This window comes from Martes martes (assembly GCF_963455335.1).
Source record: "Martes martes genome assembly, chromosome: 9".
In the NCBI taxonomy this organism is placed as follows: Eukaryota; Metazoa; Chordata; class Mammalia; order Carnivora; family Mustelidae; genus Martes; species Martes martes.
Window position 1 is genome coordinate 25,261,333 of NC_137896.1, and position 23,182 is coordinate 25,284,514.

The window sequence follows — 23,182 nt, forward strand, 5'->3', positions numbered from 1 at the left end:
GGTCACAGCAATAACCACATTTTTAAATGGCTGCTATGGTCCACACACGTGTGTGCTGTTGATTTAACTACATTATTAATCTTCACAATGGCACTGTGAGGTGGGGATTACTGTCCCATTTTATAGACAAGGACACCAAGGTTCAGAGAGGTAAACTGAATTCCTCACAGTCACATAATAGAAAGCAAACAGAGGGGCGCCTGGGTGGCTCAGTTGGTTGGGCAGCTGCCTTCGGCTCAGGTCATGATCCCGGCGTCCTGGGATCGAGTCCCACATCGGGCTCCTTGCTGGGCAGGGAGCCTGCTTCTCCTTCTGCCTCTGCCTACCACTCTGTCTGCCTGTGCTTGCTCGCTCTCTCTCTCTAACAAATAAATAAATTAAAAAAAAAAAAAAAAAAGAAAGCAAACAGAATCAGAACTCAAACCCAGCTCAGAGTCCAGGGTCTGTGCCCCTTCTTCTCAAGCCCCCGAAGGGACAGTCCAAAAGCCCTGGGCGTATGGGAGACCATGAGAGCAGCATGCGGCCCATTTCTGGTTATTTCCTTTTTCACCTGATGGTAAGTAATATCATATATTTTTGTGTTAAAAAAAGGACACATTTTAAAGTATAATATGAAATGAACTTAAAAGAAATTTCGAGCCCAAAACAACAGAAGTTCAAAGAAATGTCATGCCTGATGCCCAGGCCTATCTGTGGAAAACCTCTGTGGAAAAACATGAGAAGCACTTATTTGTCACTTTTTCTTCATTTTATGTCCCTTTACCTTGTTGCTATCTTTTTTTTTTTTTTCTTTTTTAATGCCAGCCTTCCAACTCAGTCTTCATTTTCTATTCCCCCCCTCCTTTCCCTGGAAGTTTAAATGTTTAAAGAGAGTGGCAGTGTGTCGGCCATGAGCATGTCATTTTCAAAAGCATTAGTCATTTATGAGGACACCTTTTTGTAGGTACAATAAATCTGATTGATTTTTATTACACATCTTAGTTTAGAATCACTTTTACATTCCTAGACAAAGAGATGATACAAATAAATATCAACTGTAAAACTTAGAGCCCCAAGTATTGGCATATTCTTTGTCTAAAGGTAGCCAAAGAGAAGGTCAAGATCAACAGTAACTCCAAAGAGCCATAAAGCCCGCTGCCCCTTGCCTGCCCCAGGATCACTCCCTTCATAAACAACCTCAAAAGCATTTCATTCAAGAAAACAAGGGCGGGGAGAGAGGGGGCAGATTGCCAAATAGTACTGGACAAAACCATGTTCAGTAGACAACAGCCAGGCCCACTGTCCTTATCCAGTTCCCTCTGAGCATTTTGATTATGGCTTTCAGGGCTTATTAATAGCCCCATTTTCATCCACTGATGGTGCTGAGATGGCCCAAGGTGTTGTTCGCGATGAGCCTGGACTATACAGAAATGTGAGGCAGAACTGATATCCCATGTTAGCGGGGAGTCGACGCTTCTCAAGAACTTGGCAACAATTCTACATTCAGTGAGGGAGGACTTACAAGAGTCAGACAGGAAAAGCAGAGAGTGGCCCGGGCCTGAACTGCAGAACTCTGACGCCCTTGGTCATGGAGGTGCGGGTGGTACAATTCAAGCAGCATGCAGGCATTCGACGGGGAACAATCCAATGTTAGGTCAGAGTCTTAAGAAAGTGCTTCATGCCTATGATTTGTGTCCTTGGGTTCTGAATCCAGGGATCTGGGAGACATGTGACTTTCAAACAGGAAGCCAGATACATTCTTACTGATCAGAGCGAAAAGGGGCTTGATGAGGGTCGCACACAGTCTCAAACTCCTTCTCCCAGATGATCTTCTTAGATCCTGTTCAGACTGGCTTCCAGACTTCACTAGCTGCTCCTGCATGAAGACCCTCAGACGGCTTGGAACATTCTAGCATGACTATAGACATGAAAACCAGGTCGGTCCTCTATGTGTTTGGCTCAATTCAGAGCCCAAAGCAGTAGCTTTCTGGTAGCAGTGAGACATGCTCCTGTCTGCTCTACTCAAATATTTATCGGATCCATTTTGAGAGAAGAAAAGCACCAGAGACTGCTTGGGGGAGGGACAGCTCCACCTCCTCACAGCTGTTCTACCTGGGCTCACAGACTGCCAGACGAACACAGCTGTGCGTAAGGCAAGTTTGTTTTAATAATCCTGCCTGCCCACTTGGCTTTCTTCTTTCGCCCTCTTAGAAAAGTTCCACGGTCACTCAACCACCCTTGCTCAGAACAGCCACCTCGAGACATTGGTATTAAGGTACAGCGTTATCTACAGTGTTCAGTTCTCAGATGTGCTAGGTGAATATTTCCAGCCTATGGGATTTGGACTAGCTTTGAGGGAATGTGGTGCAAGAAACAGGTGTAGCTGGCAGATAAGCATCTCAGACTACTCACCTCATCATTTGGTTCCCACTCAAACAGGTAAATTCTTAATAAATAAGAAGCAGGGTCTGATCCCAAGGAAGATGAGGAAAGGCTCCATTATGCTCTGGGAATTGCTGCAAAGGGCCCCAGGTTTCAGAAAGAACAGTAACTAAAAAGGAGATAAGGGGCCAGATGCCAGATCTCCATTTGTAGAATGCTAAGACATTGCACTTGGTACCTCCTCTTTCCCACGGGTTCCGATCCAGAAATGTGCTTTGGGAACTCAGCAGCTGAGTTAAAATATAACTCAAGGCCCACCTGAGTCGCCATCTTCCTGGGGCACCGTGCCAGCAAGGTGCACCAGGGTGGCAGACCTGGGGACTCCTATTGTCCCCTCAGGCTTGGCTCGTGGACTCAGACACTCACATAGGAACACTTCCCGCCTGGATTAGTCATTCAGTGGGCCTTCAATATAGACAAAGGCAATAACTGCACATTAGTGTATTTCTAAAACTGGGCAAGTCCTTGGTCTCTCTCTTACAGACACACATGGACACACTCGAAGAACACAGGCACCACTGTGCTTGCACACGCACGCATACTTCTGAGCTTCTCTTGGGGGGAAAATGAGTAACATTCACCTAAGGACCAACATAAAATGAAGCTTTGAATTTCAATAATACGAAGAACTAAAACTTACAAACAAAACTAGTCTATGTCAACGGGAATTTCTAACTCTCTCCTCTGAGCCTACTCAGTTGCACGGCCACTCCGGGCCACCACCTTCGCCTCTGCCGGCAGCAAGCCGCAGTTCTGGCCTCAGGTGAGGGTCCTGCGGAAGGCAGGCAGGACGCCTTCATTCCCATCCATTCTATCGTCCTCTCCCACGGCCCCGAGTCCCACATCTCTGTGTCTGCGCTGCCTCGTCACCCTTTTGCAGACAGGGAACAAAATGGGGAATTCAAAAGTGCCACTGTATGTCTCATTCTCCCAACCTTCCTCTTCCCATAAAACAGGCCCATGGCTGAGCAGCTGTGCGGGCAGAGGATGGGCTGAGGCAGGGATGCTCAGAGGATGTGTGCAAGGGGAAAGATGGTGACAAATGAAGAGTAAAGTGACACAGTGTATGGACATGGCATCAGCTTACAGATTTACGTCTTAGACAAGGATGGTCATGGTTTTAAGGTTTTAAAGAAGCTGTTTCCCTAAAACTCTCCAAGGAGGCAAAGGGAATGTTGTTTCTATTGCTTCCAACATGCTTGGGAAACATTTCCTTATTCAGCAGATCCCAAAGGCCCATCAAGCCTATCGGGGGCTTGGATCCAAATGAGAATTCTCATTCTACCTACAGGAACAAGCACCTATTCAAGTTCTAGGGCTTTTACTTTTCAACCTCACTGTCATTTTATCCTGAGGCTCCAAAGACTTGGTCCTGCTCAGGTGACTCCTGATTCAGCCCTGTTGTTCAACAAGAAAGGAGCCCAGCACAAAGAACAGGCTAGAAAAGGAGAGGGGAGTGGGGGGGGAGGACGGGGGAAGGGAGAGGAGAAGGCAAGGGAGAAGGGAAGCAAGGTCAGTGGTCATTCCCTTGCTTTCCACTTCGACTATCACACTTTACCTTACCCATGCATTTCTGAGATGCTAATTAAAGGACATTTCCCAGAGTCGCTGCGTGCCAGGTGAGTGCCGGCACGTTTCAACCAGATTACGATGGTTAATCTGCAAAGAGGCCATCGCTTCTCCCCAGGGGCACAGTTCTGAGTTTGGGCTTGAAGTCCTCTCTGCAGGTTTTTGCTCGTCTCTTCTCTCAGAAGGCAAATGCTATTTACACCCTGGGAGAGGAGGAACTGGCTTTACTTGGGAACCAGTCCTCGAGACTGTGGATAAAGCTGAGATGCAGGGGTTCCTGAGGAAGAGGAGGAGGATCCCGACTTCCTTCCGCTTTTAGGCCTGCAAAAGTCAAGCACATGTTTACATGTCACGTCCCGTCTCTGTCCCTGACACAGATCAGACTCCTTTCTCACCAAGTAGCCTTAGCCTTTCCTCAATGGCCTGAACGCCAGTACACTTTCCACCGTAAAACCACCAGACTGGCACAGCCTGACCCTCTGTGCATGGCCAATGTGACCGGCCAACCGAGGTGTGACACCTCAGGGAAGGGACCTGCTTCTTGGCAACTGTTTTTCCATTTACACCAGATCTTGATTGTCTTTTCCGGTAAAAAATACAGTTTGCAGGCAGAATTTCTTCCATTTTTGGTTTTCACCCATTTGTTGTCCTTAAGCCTCTAATCCAAAATTTAATAAGACAGAACTTCTAATTGAGCACCAAATTAAGTACTTGGTTATTTCACGGGTCGTTTAAATGAGGTAAATTCAGCAGTGAGGCTCAGAGCCTGGGCTGTGGATTCAGACACACCTAGGTTTGAACCCTGGCTCTGTACTTACTTCCTTGAACTTGGCTACTTTCTCAAATTCTCTAAGACTCAGTCTTCTTATTTTATAGATTTTATAAGTGGAATTAATGATAACATTTATCTTGTAAGTTTTTGCAGAAAACAGTAAGGTCATTCTGTCAAAGGACTGACAACTGCCTAGTACCTGGCAGGGACCAAAGAACTGTCCCCTAGTTCATGGGAACACAAGTTCCTTAGCCATTATGGTGTTCACAACACTTGACTGGGCCATAAATATTTGTGGAATAAATGAACAAACCCAGGAGTAATATGGCAGCATTTTCTGGTGTGTTCTGTAAAGCATTCCATGATAAACCTCTACCTTTGTTTGTCCTTGTTCGAGCATGTTCTGTTTAACCACAGGTCATCAAAAGCCACTCACCTGGCCTTGGACTTCTTATTTGTCGTGCTTTCAAAGGACGATGCATCCACCTGTATCTCATCTTCGTCCTGCAGGGCTGCATCCAGTGCAGCCTGGACTTTGGGAGCGATGGCGGGGCCCTCGTAGTCTCTGGTGGTTCGGCTGGGCATGTCCAGCTCTAACAGCACGATGTTCTCTGCCTGCAGAAGCACAGCCATAACCAGTGAGGCCAGCCTCCAATCAGACACAGAGCCTACAAGCAATCTTGCCCCCCTCCGAAAGACAGAACTGCACATGTCTTGCTACTGGGAGCCTACCAAGAGCCTGTAATGACACAGATTTATAACTTTTTTCCTGGTGAGGACACAGATATTTTTATCTTCTTCTCTGGGCTTTCCTCTATTTCCTTAAAAAAAATGTTTTTTTAAACAATGAACATATATTATACCCTAAGGGGAATAAGCAGGGAAAAACAATAAGTAGGACCCATTTGCTGCAGACAATGTGAAAATACAAAAAGGTATAAAGAAGAAGAAGGTAATCACTGATAACCTCACCACCCACAGCGGCTCTGATGAACCTTTTGGTTGCTGAGGGAAGGAGGCAGGCAGGGAGTACATATGTGGAAGGTGTGTGGCAGTGTGTGTCTTGTAACCACATTTTATCTTTTATCATACCCTGCCCTGCCTCATAACTGGCCTTGTGGCTGGATTCCTTCACCTGATAGCCTGTAGCGGGCCTTTCCCTGGGTCCTACATGCTGAAATGAGTGTGTAGAGGGAAGAACACCCACGGTACACATCTCGTCCTTCAGCTCCTCCTACACAGTAGAGTTCAAGCCCCAGAACTCCAGAGGGGGCAGGAGGGCCACTGCGGGGAGAAGGTGGGGAGATGGAGTGGCTCCATCAATCAATTTTATATACCGAGACATTGCTTAAATTTTCTTTTAATGAAATGTGTCCGTTGCTAAAAACATCTGAAAGCCGCTGCTTTAAATTCTACCTTTGTATCAGGTTAGCCCCCTGGAAACCCACACGTTCTGATTTGAAGGCTTTGAAATCATGTTCTAGTTTTGAGACCTGAAATAATGGGCAAGAGATGCACCCTCTGAAACTGCTAGGAAAATGCTTCTGAGGACACAGATACATTATTCACCTTCCACTACAGAAAACCCCACCTAATGTAGCTTTTTTGCTTTTGTTTCCTTTATTTTAAATAACTCAGCAACAGGAAGAACAGCACCTGAGCAACTAATTAATCCCAATCTGTTTTGCTCTGGCGGCCCAGGGAGACTCAAAAACAATTTGAAATTTTCAAGATACAGGCTTGTATCTTGATATCAATGATACAGGCTCCCTGCTGATATAAAATACAGATAAGCAAAAAGAAGGCATATTAAATTGAGTGCACTTCCATGAACCAGAGATAACCAGTTCATGTATTTAATTCATACGTAAACTTTCAGTACCAGTTGTTTTATAACTTAACAATACGTTGTGTCTCCTGGTCCATCCACTTACCAGCTACCTACTAAGCCATGGGACCTGCGGCAGAGAGGAGGTGGGAGCGTTCAATTAGAGAAAGCCATCAAGCGCTGAGTACATGCCCGGCATACAGCGAGTGCTTATGCATAGCAGTTCATACAGTGGGATTATTGCAAAATATGTTTGGGTCATTTAAACAGTCCTCAATTATGTCACTTGAAATAACTACCTGACTGACCCATATCCCGTTAAACGGAAGTACTGAAGGTTCTATAACTCATCTCCATCTCCCATCATTGCACATCTGCATTCCCTCCAGCCTTTGCACGGAGCCATTTTCAGGCTTTGCGGTGATGATGTTTCTTGGCCATTACTGACAGTATGTTTGTACTCTCCTCCTTCTGTAGGCTAATTTTCTAAATTTCATTCTACTTTGCCTTCTTATTCATAATTATTTGTTCTTTTTATTTGTTTTTTACTTAGTATGTTTATTATCAATTATAATTATTATGTTAATATAAATGTCCTCAGGAACCTCTGGAAAGAATCAGGACACACACTCTGACTTTGCAGAATAGTGCCTGAGGCTTTACATATACCTAAACTCCTTGAAAAGAGATAGGAGAGAAACACAAGGACAATCTTCTCACCCGATATCGGGCCTCTGGACGAATCATCATGGACATTCTTGCGTGTTGGCTCAACGGTCTCTTATATCCCACAGCTGAGACTGGCCGCTTCATCATCTGCTGATTCCTGGAAATGGACTGCAGTGGTTAAAGCCCTGGCTGGAGTGTGTTCCACAGTCCCAGGACAGTCCTGTGGAACCAGCTCTCAGAAGACACTGAGCCTATCTAAATAGACCTGAACCTAGTAACTCCCGGGACTAAGGGCTACCATGTGAATGGGCCAGGAACTGCTTATATTTTGAGTCACGTTCTGATTCAAATATGGACATCATGCATCTCTTAAGCTGGAAGGGATTGCTGTAATCACCCAGTTCTTAGATGGCAGGCACAAGACATAGCTGTCAGTGTTCCCCACCCCCACATCCTTGGCAGACCGTTTTCCACTATTCTGGCAAGAACCAGACGTAGACTGGAAATCAACACTGCATCAGACAGCCATACAATATGACGCCTACCCAGGTACTGCCCCCTTTGGCCTACCATGCTTCCCATGACAGCTGAGGAAGCCCAAATGCAGGAACTTGGGAAAGGACATGAATTCACTGTGATAGTCCCCCAATTCCTAACAGCACCATCCTACCATACCCCTTGGGCCAAGTCCAGCTTATCCATATTTTCTCCCTCTTCCCCACCTTAAAATGAATAGTGACTTACTCCAGTCTGGTTATAGGATGTAATTTCCAATGATCTTCCTCTTCGTCGAAGAAGGATCTATTCATAATTTTACTTTTTTCTTCCAGAGGGATGAAGTTTTCTATAATAAGATGCCTGTAAGAGCACACAATCATGAATGAACACAGGTGGACAAAGAAGACAGCAGGAGTACTGGCTATCCCACATGTGGGAGTCATTAGATAAGAGTCAAGCCACTCCACAAATACTTCCTGGGCAGGCCCTGCAGGCCGGCCATTGGGCAGAGAGCTGGGGTACGGACAGGAATGATGCTTAGTCCCTGCCTGAGACAGAGAGGTAATGGTGTGGCCCTCTTGGATATGACAGGTGCTGACAGTGGGCTGCCCCAAGACTCTAGGGAGGTCACTTCTGCCCAAGGAGGAGCAGCTTGAGGAGGAGAATGAACTGAAGAAAAGTGGCCATGCCTGGCGTATACCAGAGTGCACATGCACTAACTGAAGTGTCTCTTAGGGGGCCACTGGTACCCCCCAACCCAGTGCGTTAACTTCCAAAATGCTGAAAAGAGATTAGAAGTGAAACGGTCTTCTTCCATTCCCATGGATTGTTGGCCAAGCTAGAAAACTTCCTACGCTAGTCGCCAGGACAAAAGACAAGACTGAGTGGATTTCAGTCCCCTTAGACCACTGAGAATAAAGGACCATTCCCGAGAAGAGTCTCAGCCTGAGAAGTGCTGGGGAACACAGCGAACAATGAAACTGGAACCCACTGGGTTGTGTCTCTCCATGGTGACAGCTGTCCCACATCTCTGCATTCACGCTTTCAAAACCTCAGGACAGAACAATGCCAAAGGGGTGTTAAAGTGGGAAAGACACACAACAAACACCAGTGACGTGTAGGGTACTGACTATGAGAAAGAGGCTGACTCACTGTTTATTCAAAAAATATAAATAAGACCTAAAGCCATGAAAATGGTTTCCCTAGGGGAAAAATATTTCAGAGAGATGAAATTTTCTACTTATTTTATTTGAAACATTTAAGAAATTATTTTTATGACATATATTTGCTTTTTTCTGATTTTAAAAGTCCTATTTATACAGCAAGAAATGTGAAAAATACAACTACATACAGTTTCACTATCCAGAGATAGCTATTATTAATATTTTGGCATATTTTGTTCTGGTTTTTTTCCTAGGTGTACATACCTAGAAAGAGGATACATTTAATTATAAAGGCTCCTTCCAAATTTAAAACTTGATCATTAAAAGAATCCCTCTGAAGAGTTCTTTGAAGAAAAATTCTAGCTAGAGGTACCTGGCTGGCTCAGTCTGCAGAGCATGTGACTCTTGATCTCAGGTTTGTGAGTTCAAACCTCACACTGGGTATAGAAATTACTTTAAAAAAAAGAAAAGAAGGGGCGCCTAGGTGGCTCAGTTGTTAAAACATCTGCCTTCGGCTCAGGTCATGAATCCAGGGTCCTGGGATCGAGCAAGCATTGGGCTCCCTGCTCAGCAGGAAGCTTGCTTCTCCCTCTCCTACTCCCCCTGCTTGCGTTTCTTCTCTCACTGTGTCTGTCTCTGTCAAATAAATAAAATCTTAAAAAAAAAAAAAAAAAAAGCAAAATTTCAGCAAATATTGTGGAAGGACTGATAGAGAAAAACAGTATTATGTAACCCCTAATGAAATAATAATTTCAGACAAATTATTGTTGGTTGAAACTGTTAACTCAGTGGTTCTTAAGCCAGGCTGCACGTTAATACCACTTACAGAGTTCTGAAAAATATCTTGCCCAGACCTCATGAGAGACCAATGGTTCTCAAAGTGTGTTCACAGAACCAACAGGAGCAACAACTGGAATCTTCTAGAAAGGCAAATTCTCAGGCTCCATGCCCGATGAACTGAATCAGACTCTCTGGGTTTGGGACCCAGTAATCTGCACTTAACAAACCCTTCAGATGATCTGGTGCCTGCTAAAGTTGGAGGACTAATTAAGTCAAAATCTTTGGGGTGGGGCCTTTTTAAAACTCCTCCTATGATTTCAGTGTGCAGCCAAGGTTGAGAACCAGTGCTTTGGAACTAGCTTTCAATTAAACCTTTCAGTTAAATCCACACTGTGAGACACTTCAAGAGGCTGACCTCGCTTTTCAATAAGTCAACTGCAAAAGAAGTTTTTAAAAGGAAAAGGGACTGCTCCAGATTAAAATAAGCTGAAGAGAAATAATAACTAAATGCAATTATGTGGTCTTCATATAGATATTAATATGAACAAACCCATAAAATCCGAATATGGGCAAGGTATGAGATAATAGTAAGAAACAACACTAATTTTGTTAGGTGGAAACATATCATTGTGTATACAAAAATCAATTGCGATTCTATACACTAGCAATAAATATTCTGAAAATAAAACTAAGAAAAACAATCCCATATACAATTGCAAAGAAACACTTAGGTATATATTTAACAAAAGAAGTGCAAAGACTTGTCTATTGAAAACTACAAAACATTCTTGACAGAAATTAGAGAAGATCTAAAAAAATAAAGAGACATCCCATCCCATGCTCATGGATCAAAACACTTAACTGGGGGCGCCTGGGTGGCTCAGTGGGTTAAAGCCGCTGCCTTCGGCTCAGGTCATGATCCCAGCGTCCTGGGATCGAGCCCCACATCGGGCTCTCTGCTCAGCAGGGAGCCTGCTTCCTCCCTTCTCTCTCTGCCTGCCTCTCTGCCTACTTGTGATCTGTCTGTCAAATAAATAAATAAAATCTTAAAAAAAAAAAAAAAAACACTTAACTGTTGAGATGACAGTACTCTCCAATTGGATCTATAGATGCAACACAGTCCCTATCAAAATCCCAGCTGGCTTTTTCACAGAGATTGACAAGCTGACCTTAAAATGTATATGGAAATGTAAGAAACCCCAAATAGCCAAAAACAATCTTGAAAAGGAACAACAAAATTGGAGCACTCATACTTCCTCATTTCAAAACTTATTACACAGCTAGAGTAGTCAAGACAGTGTGGTATTGGCATAACAACAAACAGATCAATGGAACAATATTGAGAGTTCAGAAATAAACCCTTCCATTTATAATCAACAAGGGTGCACAGACAATGAGAGAAGTCCCTTTCAACAAATGGTGCTGGGACAACTGGATATCCACATGCAAAAGAATGCACTTGGAACTGTACTTCAAACTATATACAAAAGTTAACTCAAAATGGATCACAGACCTAAATGTAAGACCTCAAAGTTTAAGACTCTAAGATAACCTAAGAGAACTGAAAACGGAAGTCCACAATAAAACTTGTACACGGGGGTGCCTGAGTGGCTCAGTTGTTAAGCATCTCCCTTCAGCTCAGGTCATGATCCCAGGGTCCTGGAATCAAGCCCTGCATTGGGCTACCTACTCAGCAGGAAGCCTACTTCTCCCTTTCCCACTCTCCTTGCTTATGTTTCCTCTCTCGCCGTGTCTCTCTGTCAAACAAACAAATAAAATCTTAAAAAATAAAATAAAATAAAACTTGTACACAAATGTTCATAGCAGTATTATTCATAATAGCTAACAGAAATAACCCAAAGGTCCATCAACTGATGAATGGATACATAATATGTGGTATATTCATATAATACAATATTATTCAACCACAAAAAAAGAATGAAATATTGAGGCACCTGGGTGGCTCAGTGGGTTAAGCCTCTGCCTTCAGCTCAGGTCATGATCCCAGGGTCCTGGGATCAGGCCCTGCATCTGGCTCTCTGCTCAGCAGGGAGCCTGCTCCCCAGCCCCCACCTGCCTACTTGTGATCTATCTCTCTCTGTCAAATAAATTTAAAAAAATCTGTAAAAAAAAAAAAAAGAATGAAATATTGATATGTGCTATAACAAGTATGACCCTTGAAAACACTATATTACACTAAGTGAAAAAAGCCAGCCACCAATGGCCACATTATTCCATCATAAATTGATAGGTAATATCCGGAACAGGAAAATTTAGATACAATACCAAAAGTTTAAGCAACAAAAGAAAATATAGATAAATTGGACTATTTCAGAATTAAAAGCTTTTGTGCTGCAAACAAAATATCATGAAGAAGGTGAAAAGACAACCCACAGAATTTGAGAAAATATCTGCAAATCATGTATCTGATAAAAGACTTGTCTCCAGAACATACAAAGAACGACTACAACTCAATAATAAAAAGACCCAATAAATTACCCAATTTTTAAATGGGCAGAGGATTTGAACAGACATTTCTCCAAAGGAGATATACAAATGGTCAAAGAGCACATGAAAAGACATTCCATCATTAGTCATTAGAGAAATGCAAAGCAAAACCACAATGAGATACTACTTCACCTAATGGGTATTTAGGAAGGTTATAATAAAAAGGACAGACAGTTACAAGTGTCAACAGGATGTGGAAAAATTGGTGGTGGAAATGTAAAATGATCCAGCCATTCTGGAAAACATTTTGGCAATTCCTCCAAAACTTAAACACCGAGTTACCATATGACCTAAGCAATTCCACTCCTAGGTATTTATCCCAGAGAAATGAAAACACATCCATTTAAAAACCTGTACATGAAGGTTCACAGCGACATTATTGATAATAGCCAAAGACTGGAAACAACCTAAATGTCCATCAAATGATAAATGAATTAAATATGTGGTTTATCCATAAAATCCAGTATCATTCAGCCATAAAAAAGAATGAAGTCCTTACATGTTACAACATGGAGGATCCTTGGAAGCATCATGTTAAGTGAAAGAAACCAGTCACAGAAGGCCACATGTTATATGATTCCATTTATATGAAATGTCCAGAATAGACAAATTTGTAAAGACAGAAAGTAAGACTAGCAGGTACTTAGGGCTGAAGGGGGGGGGGTAATATGGAATGACTGCTAACTGGTACAGGGTTTCTTTGAGGGGGGCGGGGAAACACAAAAATGTTTAAAATCAGATTGTGGTAGTGGTGCCTGGGTGGCTTGTTGGTTAAGTGTCTACCTTCAGCTCAGGTCATGATTCCAGGGTCCTGAGATCAAGTCCTACATTGAGCTCCTTGTTAAGAAGGGAGCCTGCTTCTTCCTCCCTCTGCCTGCCACTCCCCCCACACTTGTGCTCTTGTGTTCTCTCTCTGTCAAATAAATAAATAAAATCTTTAAAAAAAAAAAAGCCAGATCGTGGTGATGGTTTTACAACCTTATAAATATGTTTTCTTTGTTTGTTTGTCTTTTAAAGATTTTCATTTATTTATTTGAGAGAGAGAGAGATCACAAGTAGGCAGAGAGGCAGGCAGAGAGAGGGGGAAGCAGGCTCTCCGCTGAGCAGAGAGCCGGGTGCGGGGCTTGATCCCAGGACCCTGAGATTATGACCTGAGCTGAAGGCAGAGGCTTAACCCACTGAGCCACCCAGGTGCCCCTAAATATTTTTTTTTTATTTTTATTTTTTTAAAAGATTTTATTTATTTATTTGACAGACAGAGATCACAAATAGGCAGAGAAGCAGGCAAAGAGAGAGGAGGAAGCAGGCTCCCTGCTGAGCAGAGAGCCCGATGTGGGGCTCGATCCCAGGACCCTGGGATCATGACCTGAGCCGAAGGCAGAGGCTTTAACCCACTGAGCCACTCAGGCACGCCCCTAAATATGTTTTTAAAACTGACTTGTATATTTATTTGTTTACTTATTTATTTAATTTATGGGGTGGGGAGGGTAGAGGAAGAAAGAATCTTAAGCAGGCTCTGTGCCCAGTGGGGAGCCTGACATGGGACACAAGTTCACAACCCTAAGATCATGACCTGAGCTGAAAGCAAGAGCTGGATGCTTAACCAACTGAGCCACCCAGGTGCCCACTGACTTGTATACTAATTTAAACAGGTGAATTATATGGTTTGTAAATTATATCTCAGTAAAGCATTTTTTATTTACTTTTTCTTAAAGATTTTTTGTTTATTTATTTGACAGAGAGAGAAAGAAAGCGTGCGAGAAAGGGAACACAAGCAGGGGGAGTGGGAAAGGGAAAAGCAGGCTTCCCACAGAGCAGGGAGCCCGATTCGGGGCTTGATCCCAAGTCCCTGGGATCATGATCTGAACTGAAGATGCTTAACGACTGAGCCACCCAGGTGCCCCAGTAAAGCATTTTTTAAAATAGTATAATCCTGTATGTAAGTCTGCAGGAATAAGATAACACGAGGTTAACATTACATGAGATTTTAGAATATTTCGGGGCACCTGGGTGGCTCAGAGGGTTAAGCCTCTGCCTTCAGCTCAGGTCATGATCTCAGGGTCCTGGGATCGAGCCCCACATAGGGCTCTCTGCTCAGCAGGGAGCCTGCTTCCCCCTCTTCTCTCTCTGTCTGCCTCTGCCTACTTGTGATCTCTGTCTATCAAATAAATAAATAAAAAATCTTAAAAAAAGATTTTAGAATATTTCTATGAAAGATAAATGACAAAAGGTAGTTTACAATGAATCTGGGTGGGGGGCATTTGGATATTCATTATACCAGTCAGAAAATTCTAGTTAAGAAAGATTCCCTCTGATCAATAGAGGCTGGAGCCTTTAAAAACATCCAGCAGGTAGGGTGGAAGGAAATTCAGAGATCTGGTGAAGTCATTCGCCTAACAGATGGGACCCAGAGAGAGAACGTGACTTTCTCAGAATAAACAAAAAACAGACAAAGTGGGGAGAAGTAGGCAGGGGCCCTGTCTTTAGATTCACGTTTCTTACTCAGCAAACAAACTACCTGGCAAGTGGCTGAGTGTGCCATGTAAGGTCCAGAACTTACTTGAGTTTCAGCTCCCTTGTGAGCTCGTTCTGAGTCTGTTCCAGCTCCTGACGCTCCTTGATGTGCTCTTCTTGGAGGTCATGGATCTCTGCCTTCACCGCCTGAAGCTTGGAGAAGAGCTGGAACCGAGGGGAAAGGCAGGTGAGGAGGGGAGCCCTCCAGACAACAGAGCTCTTCCCTTCCTCCAAGTCTCAAGACACCTCTGCCAGGCCTCGTTCCTTTATACCTTCTTGAGTTTTTTGGTCTTGATGTCCACCTCTTGTTGCAATGAGCTGTACGTCTCTTTCAGTTCCAAGGTCTCCTCATCTCTGCTTTCCATCTGTTGCTGGATTTCTCTTTCTCGACGTTTCTGGGCAACATCACAAAATTCATCAGCTTGCCTACAGACTGTCTAAACAAGAATACAGGGCTGGGTGCTCCAGATCGGAGTCTCCCACTGGGAAGGGGCTGAACACCCTGTTTTCATTCCCTCTGAAGCATCTAATAAAAGAGATATTTGCTCTGTGGCATTGGTGCGCCTTGTCCCGCGCCCTTCTCCTCAAAAGGGAATGAAAAGTTACCTGCTCTGCAATTTCCTGCCGTTTCTGCTCCAGGATTTTCTGTTGTTCATTTGTATGATCTACTATATTTTTTCCTCCAACAAGCAGCTTACTCTCCATGGCCTGAGTGAGAAAAGAGTAGAATCCATCTCGTGAATGATCTCTCTCAGAACATATCTCCTCAGAGGGAAGCCTGTAAAACATCATGTGCTCAGGACTGAGCCAAAGGGGTGAACTCTGGGGGAAGACAGACTGTGCACAGCAGTGTCCTTACCATCACCGAGGTGGGGCTGAGGTGGCTCCACTGGGGCTTTATCTCAGAAACACTAAAGATACAACTCCCCCAGGACTATAGGAATTTCAGCTTTCTTAAAGAAAATTTGGGGAGGTTTGTATGTACAAAGTGTTGACCCTACTTAAAACATATTGAGACCCTCCTATGTGCTAGGTACTAGGAAGGCAACAGAATATGAATCACAAGGCTGAAGACTCCACTGAGGGCCACGGATAAGCAAGCAGGCTCTCGTGCTCTGCAGGCAGACACGAGCATGAGGAAAAGACAGAGCAGGGGCCCCTGGGTGGCTCAGTCGTTAAGCATCTGCCTTCAGCTCAGGTCATGACCCCAGGGTCCTGGGATCGAGCCTCACGTTGGGCTCCCTGCTCAGTGGGGAGTCTGCTTCTCCCTCTCTCACTCTCCCTGCTTGTGTTCCCTCTCGCTGCGTCTCTCTCTGTCAAATAAATAAGTAAAATCTTCAAAAAAGCAAAGAAAAGACAGAGTAATAATAGGAGAGGCATACAGGAGGGAGAGAACTCAGGCTTTTGGAGGGAATCAAAGAAAGCTTCCTGTCTCGAGAGTGCTGAAGTAAAAATAGGAATTAGCTAAGGAAAAAAAAATTGATGTAGCGGTGCTTGGCTGGCTCAATCGGTTAAGCATTCAACTCATGATGTCGGCTCAGGTCACGATCTCAGGGTCGTGAGACTGAGCCCCACATCAGGCTCAGTGCTGAGCGTGGAATCTCCTTGAGATTCTCTCTCTCCTTCCCCTCTGCTCCTCCTTCTGCTCACACAAGCCCCCTCCCCATAAATAAATAAATAAATAAATAAGATCTTCAGGAAAGAAAAACAAAGCATGGCGTGTGAGAGGGTAGGGTAGGAAGTGGTGATACACAAAGTTGGCAAAGCAATCAGGGCTCAGTTCAACAACATCAAAGCCCTGTTAAGGGAAACTAAAGTGGATTTGAGACCCACAGGAATCACACTGACTGTTCTTTGAGCATAAGGGTACACAGATTTCTGTTTTACACAGTCAGTTTTGGTTTTTAGAAACATTCTTCCCCCACCACAGGAAGGATGACTGGGAAAGGACAGGCTGGGTGGAGGGAGACCAGTCAGGAGGCTGTTTTGAGGATCCAGGCCTGGGCTAGGGCAGTAAGGGCGGGAGAGAGCAAAGTGGATGGGTCCAAGAGAGTCAATCCGATGATGCAGGATTCAGAGGCCTGGGGACTGACTGGGCCATAAGGGAGAGGGAAGGATAGCTCGCAGGGATAACTCCTAGGGTCTGGCTTGACTGAGGAAAGGCAGGCAGAAACAGGTTCTGGGTGGCCATGGCCATCTCTGGAAATGTCCAGTAGGAGAGACTATCAGGCTCGAATGTTAGGAGACAGCTCTGGGCTTGCTATATAGATGGGGCACCTTGAGCAAATATTTAGATGGTGGGTAAAGCCATGGGAACAGTTTGTACCCAAAAAGCAGAGAATCCAAAACCTCCATGACCTTTCTTGCTTATTTATTTATTTATTTATTTATTCATTCATTCATTCATTTATTTGACAGATGGAGATCACAAGTAGGCAGAGAGGCAGGCAGAGAGAGAGAGGAGGAAGCAGGTTCCCTGCTGAACAGAGAGCCGGATGCGGGACTCAATCCCAGGACCCTGGGATCATGACCTGAGCCCAAGGCAGAGGTCTTAACCCACTGAGCCACCCAGGCGCCCCGATGACCTTGCTTTTAAGAAACTTACGGACATCTTTCAGAACCCCTAGGCCCATTTCCTCTTCTCTCAAAATGAAGTGGTTGCGCTGGATTACTAATCCACCCCCCCCAACACACACACATTCCTTCTAGCTCTACAATACTTTTGTCCTATGATTTTATAGCACCCAGAGATTTTGAGAGACAGAAGTAATATCATTCTCCAATAAAAAAAAAGTCTAAGAGATTCAGTGACCTTGAGGTAATATTGAGTCTTGCCACACCTGGCCTCTGAGAGTTGCCCAAATAACCCAGGTTGTTTAGAGAGTCTAGGTGTTCCTGGGCTTGAATAACAGATGTGATCCTAAAAACCAGCATGCACATCAAACATGGACACTCCCTGTTACATGTCAAGTGCAGGAATGAGGAGGGATGAAGTGGCATCTGACGTTGAATCCCAGACTAAGCACCTCCCTGGAACAAAGTGACCCCCTAGCTGTGTTGTATTGGACTTCATTTTCACATCGAGTCTTGGAAGCTCTGGAAAGGACCCCTGCCTCTGAAGTAAAAGAGAACGCAGCTCTGTGAAAGGGCCACAGATGAAGCCACAGATAAAGCCACAGCTTCATACAGTGGGGGCAGGGGAGGTGAGAAAAAAGAGATCACTGGTCATTTTTAAATTAATAAACAAGGATACATCTGAGATGCGAAGTCAGAGTTTTCATAAATTCATTAAGAAAGAACCTGACACCTCAGAGCCGTTCTGGCTTATGGGCAGGCAGCGGTCATCCTCAGATTTCCAGGGCTGGCTCTGTCCTCTCCTCTGCCAGTAAAGGCCAGTGGGAGCCCAGAGTCTGGGCGCCTGATGGAATGGTACACTGACACCAGAAAGAAAAGACACAGGAGTCTCCATGCTCTAGAATGCTAGTCAGCCACTGACTCACAGGGCTTGGAGTCAGTTGAGGGAGGGGGCTGACTACAAGGGAGAATTTGGGGGCGAGGGAACTGTTCTGTATCTTCTATGGTTGGGGGCACTGCATATTAAAACCACAAAGAGGGGCACCCAGGTGGCGCAGTCAGGTAAGCTAAGGTCTTGATCTCAGCTCAGGTCTTGATCTCAGGACTGTGAGTTCAAGCCCCAAGTTGGGCTAAACCAACAAACAAAAAACCCCACAATGAGATACCATTTTATAGAGAATTAAAGCAGATAGTCATACATGGATGGAACTAGAGGGTATTATGCTAAGCAAAATAAATCAGTCAGAGAGAGAAAGACAATTATCATACGATCTCTCTGATATGAGGAATTTGAGAGGCAGAGCAGGGCGGGTGTGGGGTAGGGAGGGAAAAAATGGAACAAGATGGGATCAGGAGAGAGACAAACCATAAGAGACTCTTAATCTGACGAAACAAACTGAGGGTTGCTGGGGGGTGGGAGAGGAGGGACAGGGTGGTTGGGTGATGGACACTAGGGAGGGTATGTGCTACAGTGAGTGCTGTGAAGTGTGTAAGCCTGACGATTCACAGACCTGTACCCCGGGGCAAATAATACATTATATGTCAATAAGAAAAAAAAGCAGATAGTTATAAACACTGGTAAGGACGAGGAGCAACCAGAGTTCATACTGTGTTGGTAGAAGCTTCGCTTCACGTGGCCACCGCTGAGACAACTTGTGATTATCTAGCAAAATTACAGCTGTACAAACCCGAGGACCTAATGGCGCCAGGTAAGAAATTCTTGCTCATACGTGTTCTCCTGGAGCCAAGTACAAAAACATTCATAGCAAAAAATGGAAACAACCCACTATCAGGAGAATGGAATACCACACGCTTCTCAGAGCAGTAATAATGAATGAATCAGAGCTACAAGTGTCAATCTGGACAAATCTCATTACGTAAGGTTGGGCAAGTAAAAGCAAACTGCAGGAGTGGGATTTCATTTATATAAAGGTACAAAATTATGTGGAACTTTCTTTTTTTTTAGAGACATATACCTATATGAGAAAACCATAAAGAAAAGTTAGGAAACACCAAATTCGAAACAAGGGCTAGCTCTGGGGGAGGGGGACACAAAGCTTGTGAAGATAGGGATTCTGTTTTATCTGTCACACAGGCTGTGGGGCTCCTGGGTGTCAATTTTATTGCTGCTTTTTACACCCTGCACATATGTAATAATTATTCCTCCTATGAGTTCGACATAAACTTGAAGAAATGGTTTTTACTTCACTTCAACAAATGTTTACTGGACACTGGATCCCACCGAGCTGTTGGGAATGTAAAACTGAAAGGGACGTCATCTGTCATACCATTTTTTGGATTAAAACGGAAAGCCCTGAGAGAACAGAGGGGCCGAGGAAGGCTGTGGTACCTTGATCTTGGCGCCCAGCATCTCGGCCGCATCCTTCTCCCGCCGTAGGTCCTCCATCTTCTTCTCCTTCTCCTTCAGCAACCTCATCTTCTCCTCTGCAACCAAGCTGTGGTCCTCTACAATGGCCCGCTTCTCAATCTCCAGTTTTTCTTGCTGTTCCCGCCAGTAATCATCCTTATCATCCCCTTCCTCCTCACCCTCTTCTCCCTCCTCCTCCTCCTCCTCCCCGCCCCCGCCACTGCCACCACCTTCCCTCCGCTTCTCCCGCCTCTTCCTCCTGCCAATGGACCGTTTTTCCAGCTGGGCCTTGAGCCGAGCAATTTCTTCCTGAAATTCTCGAAGGAGGGCATCTTTGGGGTCCTCGTTGACCCTTGGCTTGTTCTTAATGTTTTTGGCACGGTTGGCGTATCTGAGAGTGGTCAGAGTCTCTTCTACATTGTACGAGGCAGGTCCCACGTTGGCTACCATCACAGTTTTAGCATTGCCACCGAGAGAATCTTGGAGGAGCCTGGTCAGCTTTGAGTCCCGATATGGAATGTGAGTGCTTTTGCCATCCACTAGGGCAGAGATGACGTTACCTAAGGCTGAAAGGGACAGGTTGATCTTTGTGGCCTCCTTCAGTCTTTCTCCTTGTGCGCCGGTCTTGGCTTGCCGTTCGCTGCCAGCAAGATCCACAAGGTTCAGTTTTCCTACGCGGATATGGTTTTCTCCATCAAGGCCCACCTCACTGCACTCAATGGTGATTACAAAAATTGCATGAGAGCGTGAGCTGTGTTCGTTCATGTTGGTAGCGCCGACCGAGCGGTTCTGGTTCCCCACATTCATCACGTGTTCGATTTCCTTCACACTCTTGGTGACAAAGGAAGACAGGTCTTTCACGTACACGCCAGTGTCAGGCCTCTCTTTGAGCTCGAGCCTTTTGGTCTGATCCTTTGAGAGCAGATCTCGGATCTCCTCCTGATAGATCTCCAAGTAAGAAGCCCTGACCAGGTACTGTTGATTCTGGGATCGAGAGATATGGGTGAAGATGTGGTCAAATGAGTTAGGGATGACTCCTCTTTTCTCAGGGTCACCACGGACTCCTTCCATCGTGTAGGTTTTCCCAGTCCCAGTTTGTCCATAGGCAAAAATCGTCCCGTTGAAACCCTGCAAGACGGAGTCCACGAGCGGTCGGAATGTCTCATCGTAGAGTTCAAACTGCTTGGCATTCCAGTCATAGACTGCATCAAAGGTGAAGGTCTTGGGCATTTCATGGGCCACACCTTTGGGGTTTTTCACTGACACCTGCCCCAGCTTCACGTCCACGTCCACCACCTTATCATATGAGGCAGCCTTTTCCTTGCCGTTCATGGGCCGACAGCGAACCACCACCCTGACGGACTCCGAGCTTTTTAACTTGGACATGATGGACTCTGACCGGGTCAACCTTGAGGGCTATGAATCCAAAACGTCTCAGGATGCTAAGGTCCTAGAAAAAAAGCAGAAGTAAGTGAGGACAGTACAGTCGTCACTGAGGGCTGGTCAACAGCACCCAGCCCACCCACGTCACCTTCCTCTGGCTACCCTTCCTCTAGCTACGGAAAGGACTACAATGCACGCTGCATTTCCTCATGGGATCTTAATGAGCTTCAGTAGGAAAAGTACACACTTTAGTCCACCAGCTGTGTGAATGGGCCCGTCTTCCCCTTGACTGATACTTTATCTTATACTCCAGGTTGCAGCAGCTAGAAACCTTTTAAAAGCCTGGATAATCTTCTGTCCCGTTGAACTACTAAAACCTCTGCGGAGAGCAATTTGGAACTATCTATCGATACCTTTTGATGTAGCAGTTGTATTTCTAAGAATTTATCCCACAGATACAAGGATATTCGTTGTGGTAGCAACAGACTGTGGGCCACCCCAGCTCCCATCAAGAGGGGGCTGCCTGAAAATATATATACATAGTAACATATATACAGTGGAATCTTGTGCAGTAACTGAAAAGAATGTGCTAATCTAAATGTAACCCTATACCAAGACGCACTGCTAAGTGGAAAAAGTAGATGAGGAGCCGTGTGCATAGTACAATTAACACGGGGTGTAAGCAGGCGGATACATGCATGCACGTTTATGTGTGATATGCAAAACAATATTCTTAGAAGCATGCATATCAAAGTGGGAACAGCAGCAGCCTCAGCAGGGGAACTGTGGGCCTAGAGGACTCTCAGGTCAAGAGAGAGAGAAAAAACTTCACTTTATGCTCTATTTGTACTGTTTGAATTTCCTACCTTGTGCCAATAATACTCTTCCATTCTAAAATCATAAACAATGGCTTATGCAAAATGTATGCAAATAAATGAGAATGTGGTGTAATACATTATATAGAAAGCATGTATTCAACCAAAAAATTGAAGACAAATTGAATGCAAATTAAAAAATAGGTGTTAAATCTTTTTTTTTTTTTTTTTTTTTTTAAGTAGGAGTGCCTGAGTGGCGGGTACGTTAAGCACCCGACTCTTGGTTTCTGCTCAGGTTGTGACCTCAGGGTCATAAGATCAAGCCTCATGTGGGGCTCTGTGCTCAGCACAGAGTCTGCTTGAGACTCTCTTCTCCCTCTGCCCCTCCCTGCCTCTAAAATAAACAAATAATTCTTTTTTTTTTTTTTAAGTTTTTTTATTTATTTGACAGAGATCACAAGCAGGCAGAGAGGCAGGCAGAGAGAGAGAGAGGAGGAAGCAGGCTCCCTGCTGAGCAGAGAGCCCGATGCGGGACTTGATCCCAGGACCCTGGGATCATGACCAGAGCCAAAGACAGAGGCTTTAATCCACTGAGCCACCCAGGCGCCCCAACAAATAAATCTTTAAAAAAAATTTTAAGTAGGTGCGCCTGGGTGGCTCAGATGGTTAAGCCTCTGCTTTCGGCTCAGGTCATGATCTCAGGGTCCTGGAATCAAGTCCCACATCGGGCTCCTTGCTCAGTGGGGAACCAGCTTCTCCCTCTCCCTCTGCTACTCCCCCACTTGTGCGCGCGCTCTGTGTCACATAAATAAATAAAATCTTTAAATAAAAAATTTTTAAGTAAAACCAAAAAAGAGAACTTCATTTAGTGCCGGAAAACTCAGGGAACGGAAGGAAGGATGACTAAATGGGTCCTTTGGGAAGGGGTAGCAAGCAAGCAGATCAGAGTGAAGAGATACATACGAGGATCCCAAATTCCTAAAAACCTCAGTGTGGGGTGTTTTTTGGTTTTTGTTTTAAGTAGGTGATTCTCCTGCTTCTTGATTCAGTGACCTCTTTAACGACAGGTCCTTTTCCCTTACATGTTCTCTACCCGCCCAGGTCCCTGCCCACAAGGCAAGTATTATTAGATTTTTAATCTTCCTGAGCTAGTCTATGCATAGCAAGCAAATACATATTAGTACATACTTACCCCCTCCTTCTTAACACAAGTGTAGAATGTTATACACAGTATTAACAGTGTCCTGCACCTTGCTTTTCCTCACTAAACAATGTTCCCTCAAAAAATATACAGCTAACTTATTCTTTATAACAGCAGCA

The 23,182-nt window shown here is 44.6% G+C and overlaps 1 protein-coding gene across 2 annotated transcripts in view; it reads right to left on the bottom strand.

The window, feature by feature from the left end:
* Window positions 1-939: 939 nt before the first annotated feature.
* KIF3B (kinesin family member 3B) overlaps window positions 940-23,182 on the bottom strand; it is a 43,124-nt gene continuing 20,881 nt past the window's right edge. For both annotated transcript variants that reach the window (XM_080812838.1, XM_080812839.1), the window contains exons 2-9: window positions 19,647-21,114; window positions 15,329-15,430; window positions 14,995-15,117; window positions 14,769-14,887; window positions 8,004-8,117; window positions 7,311-7,416; window positions 5,199-5,377; window positions 940-4,311 (exon numbers count right to left, since the gene is read on the bottom strand). In XM_080812838.1, the coding sequence (XP_080668964.1) occupies window positions 4,215-4,311; window positions 5,199-5,377; window positions 7,311-7,416; window positions 8,004-8,117; window positions 14,769-14,887; window positions 14,995-15,117; window positions 15,329-15,430; window positions 19,647-21,050 (2,244 nt within the window). In that variant the 5' untranslated portion in view covers window positions 21,051-21,114 and the 3' untranslated portion in view covers window positions 940-4,214. The remainder of the gene's footprint in view (window positions 4,312-5,198; window positions 5,378-7,310; window positions 7,417-8,003; window positions 8,118-14,768; window positions 14,888-14,994; window positions 15,118-15,328; window positions 15,431-19,646; window positions 21,115-23,182) is intronic.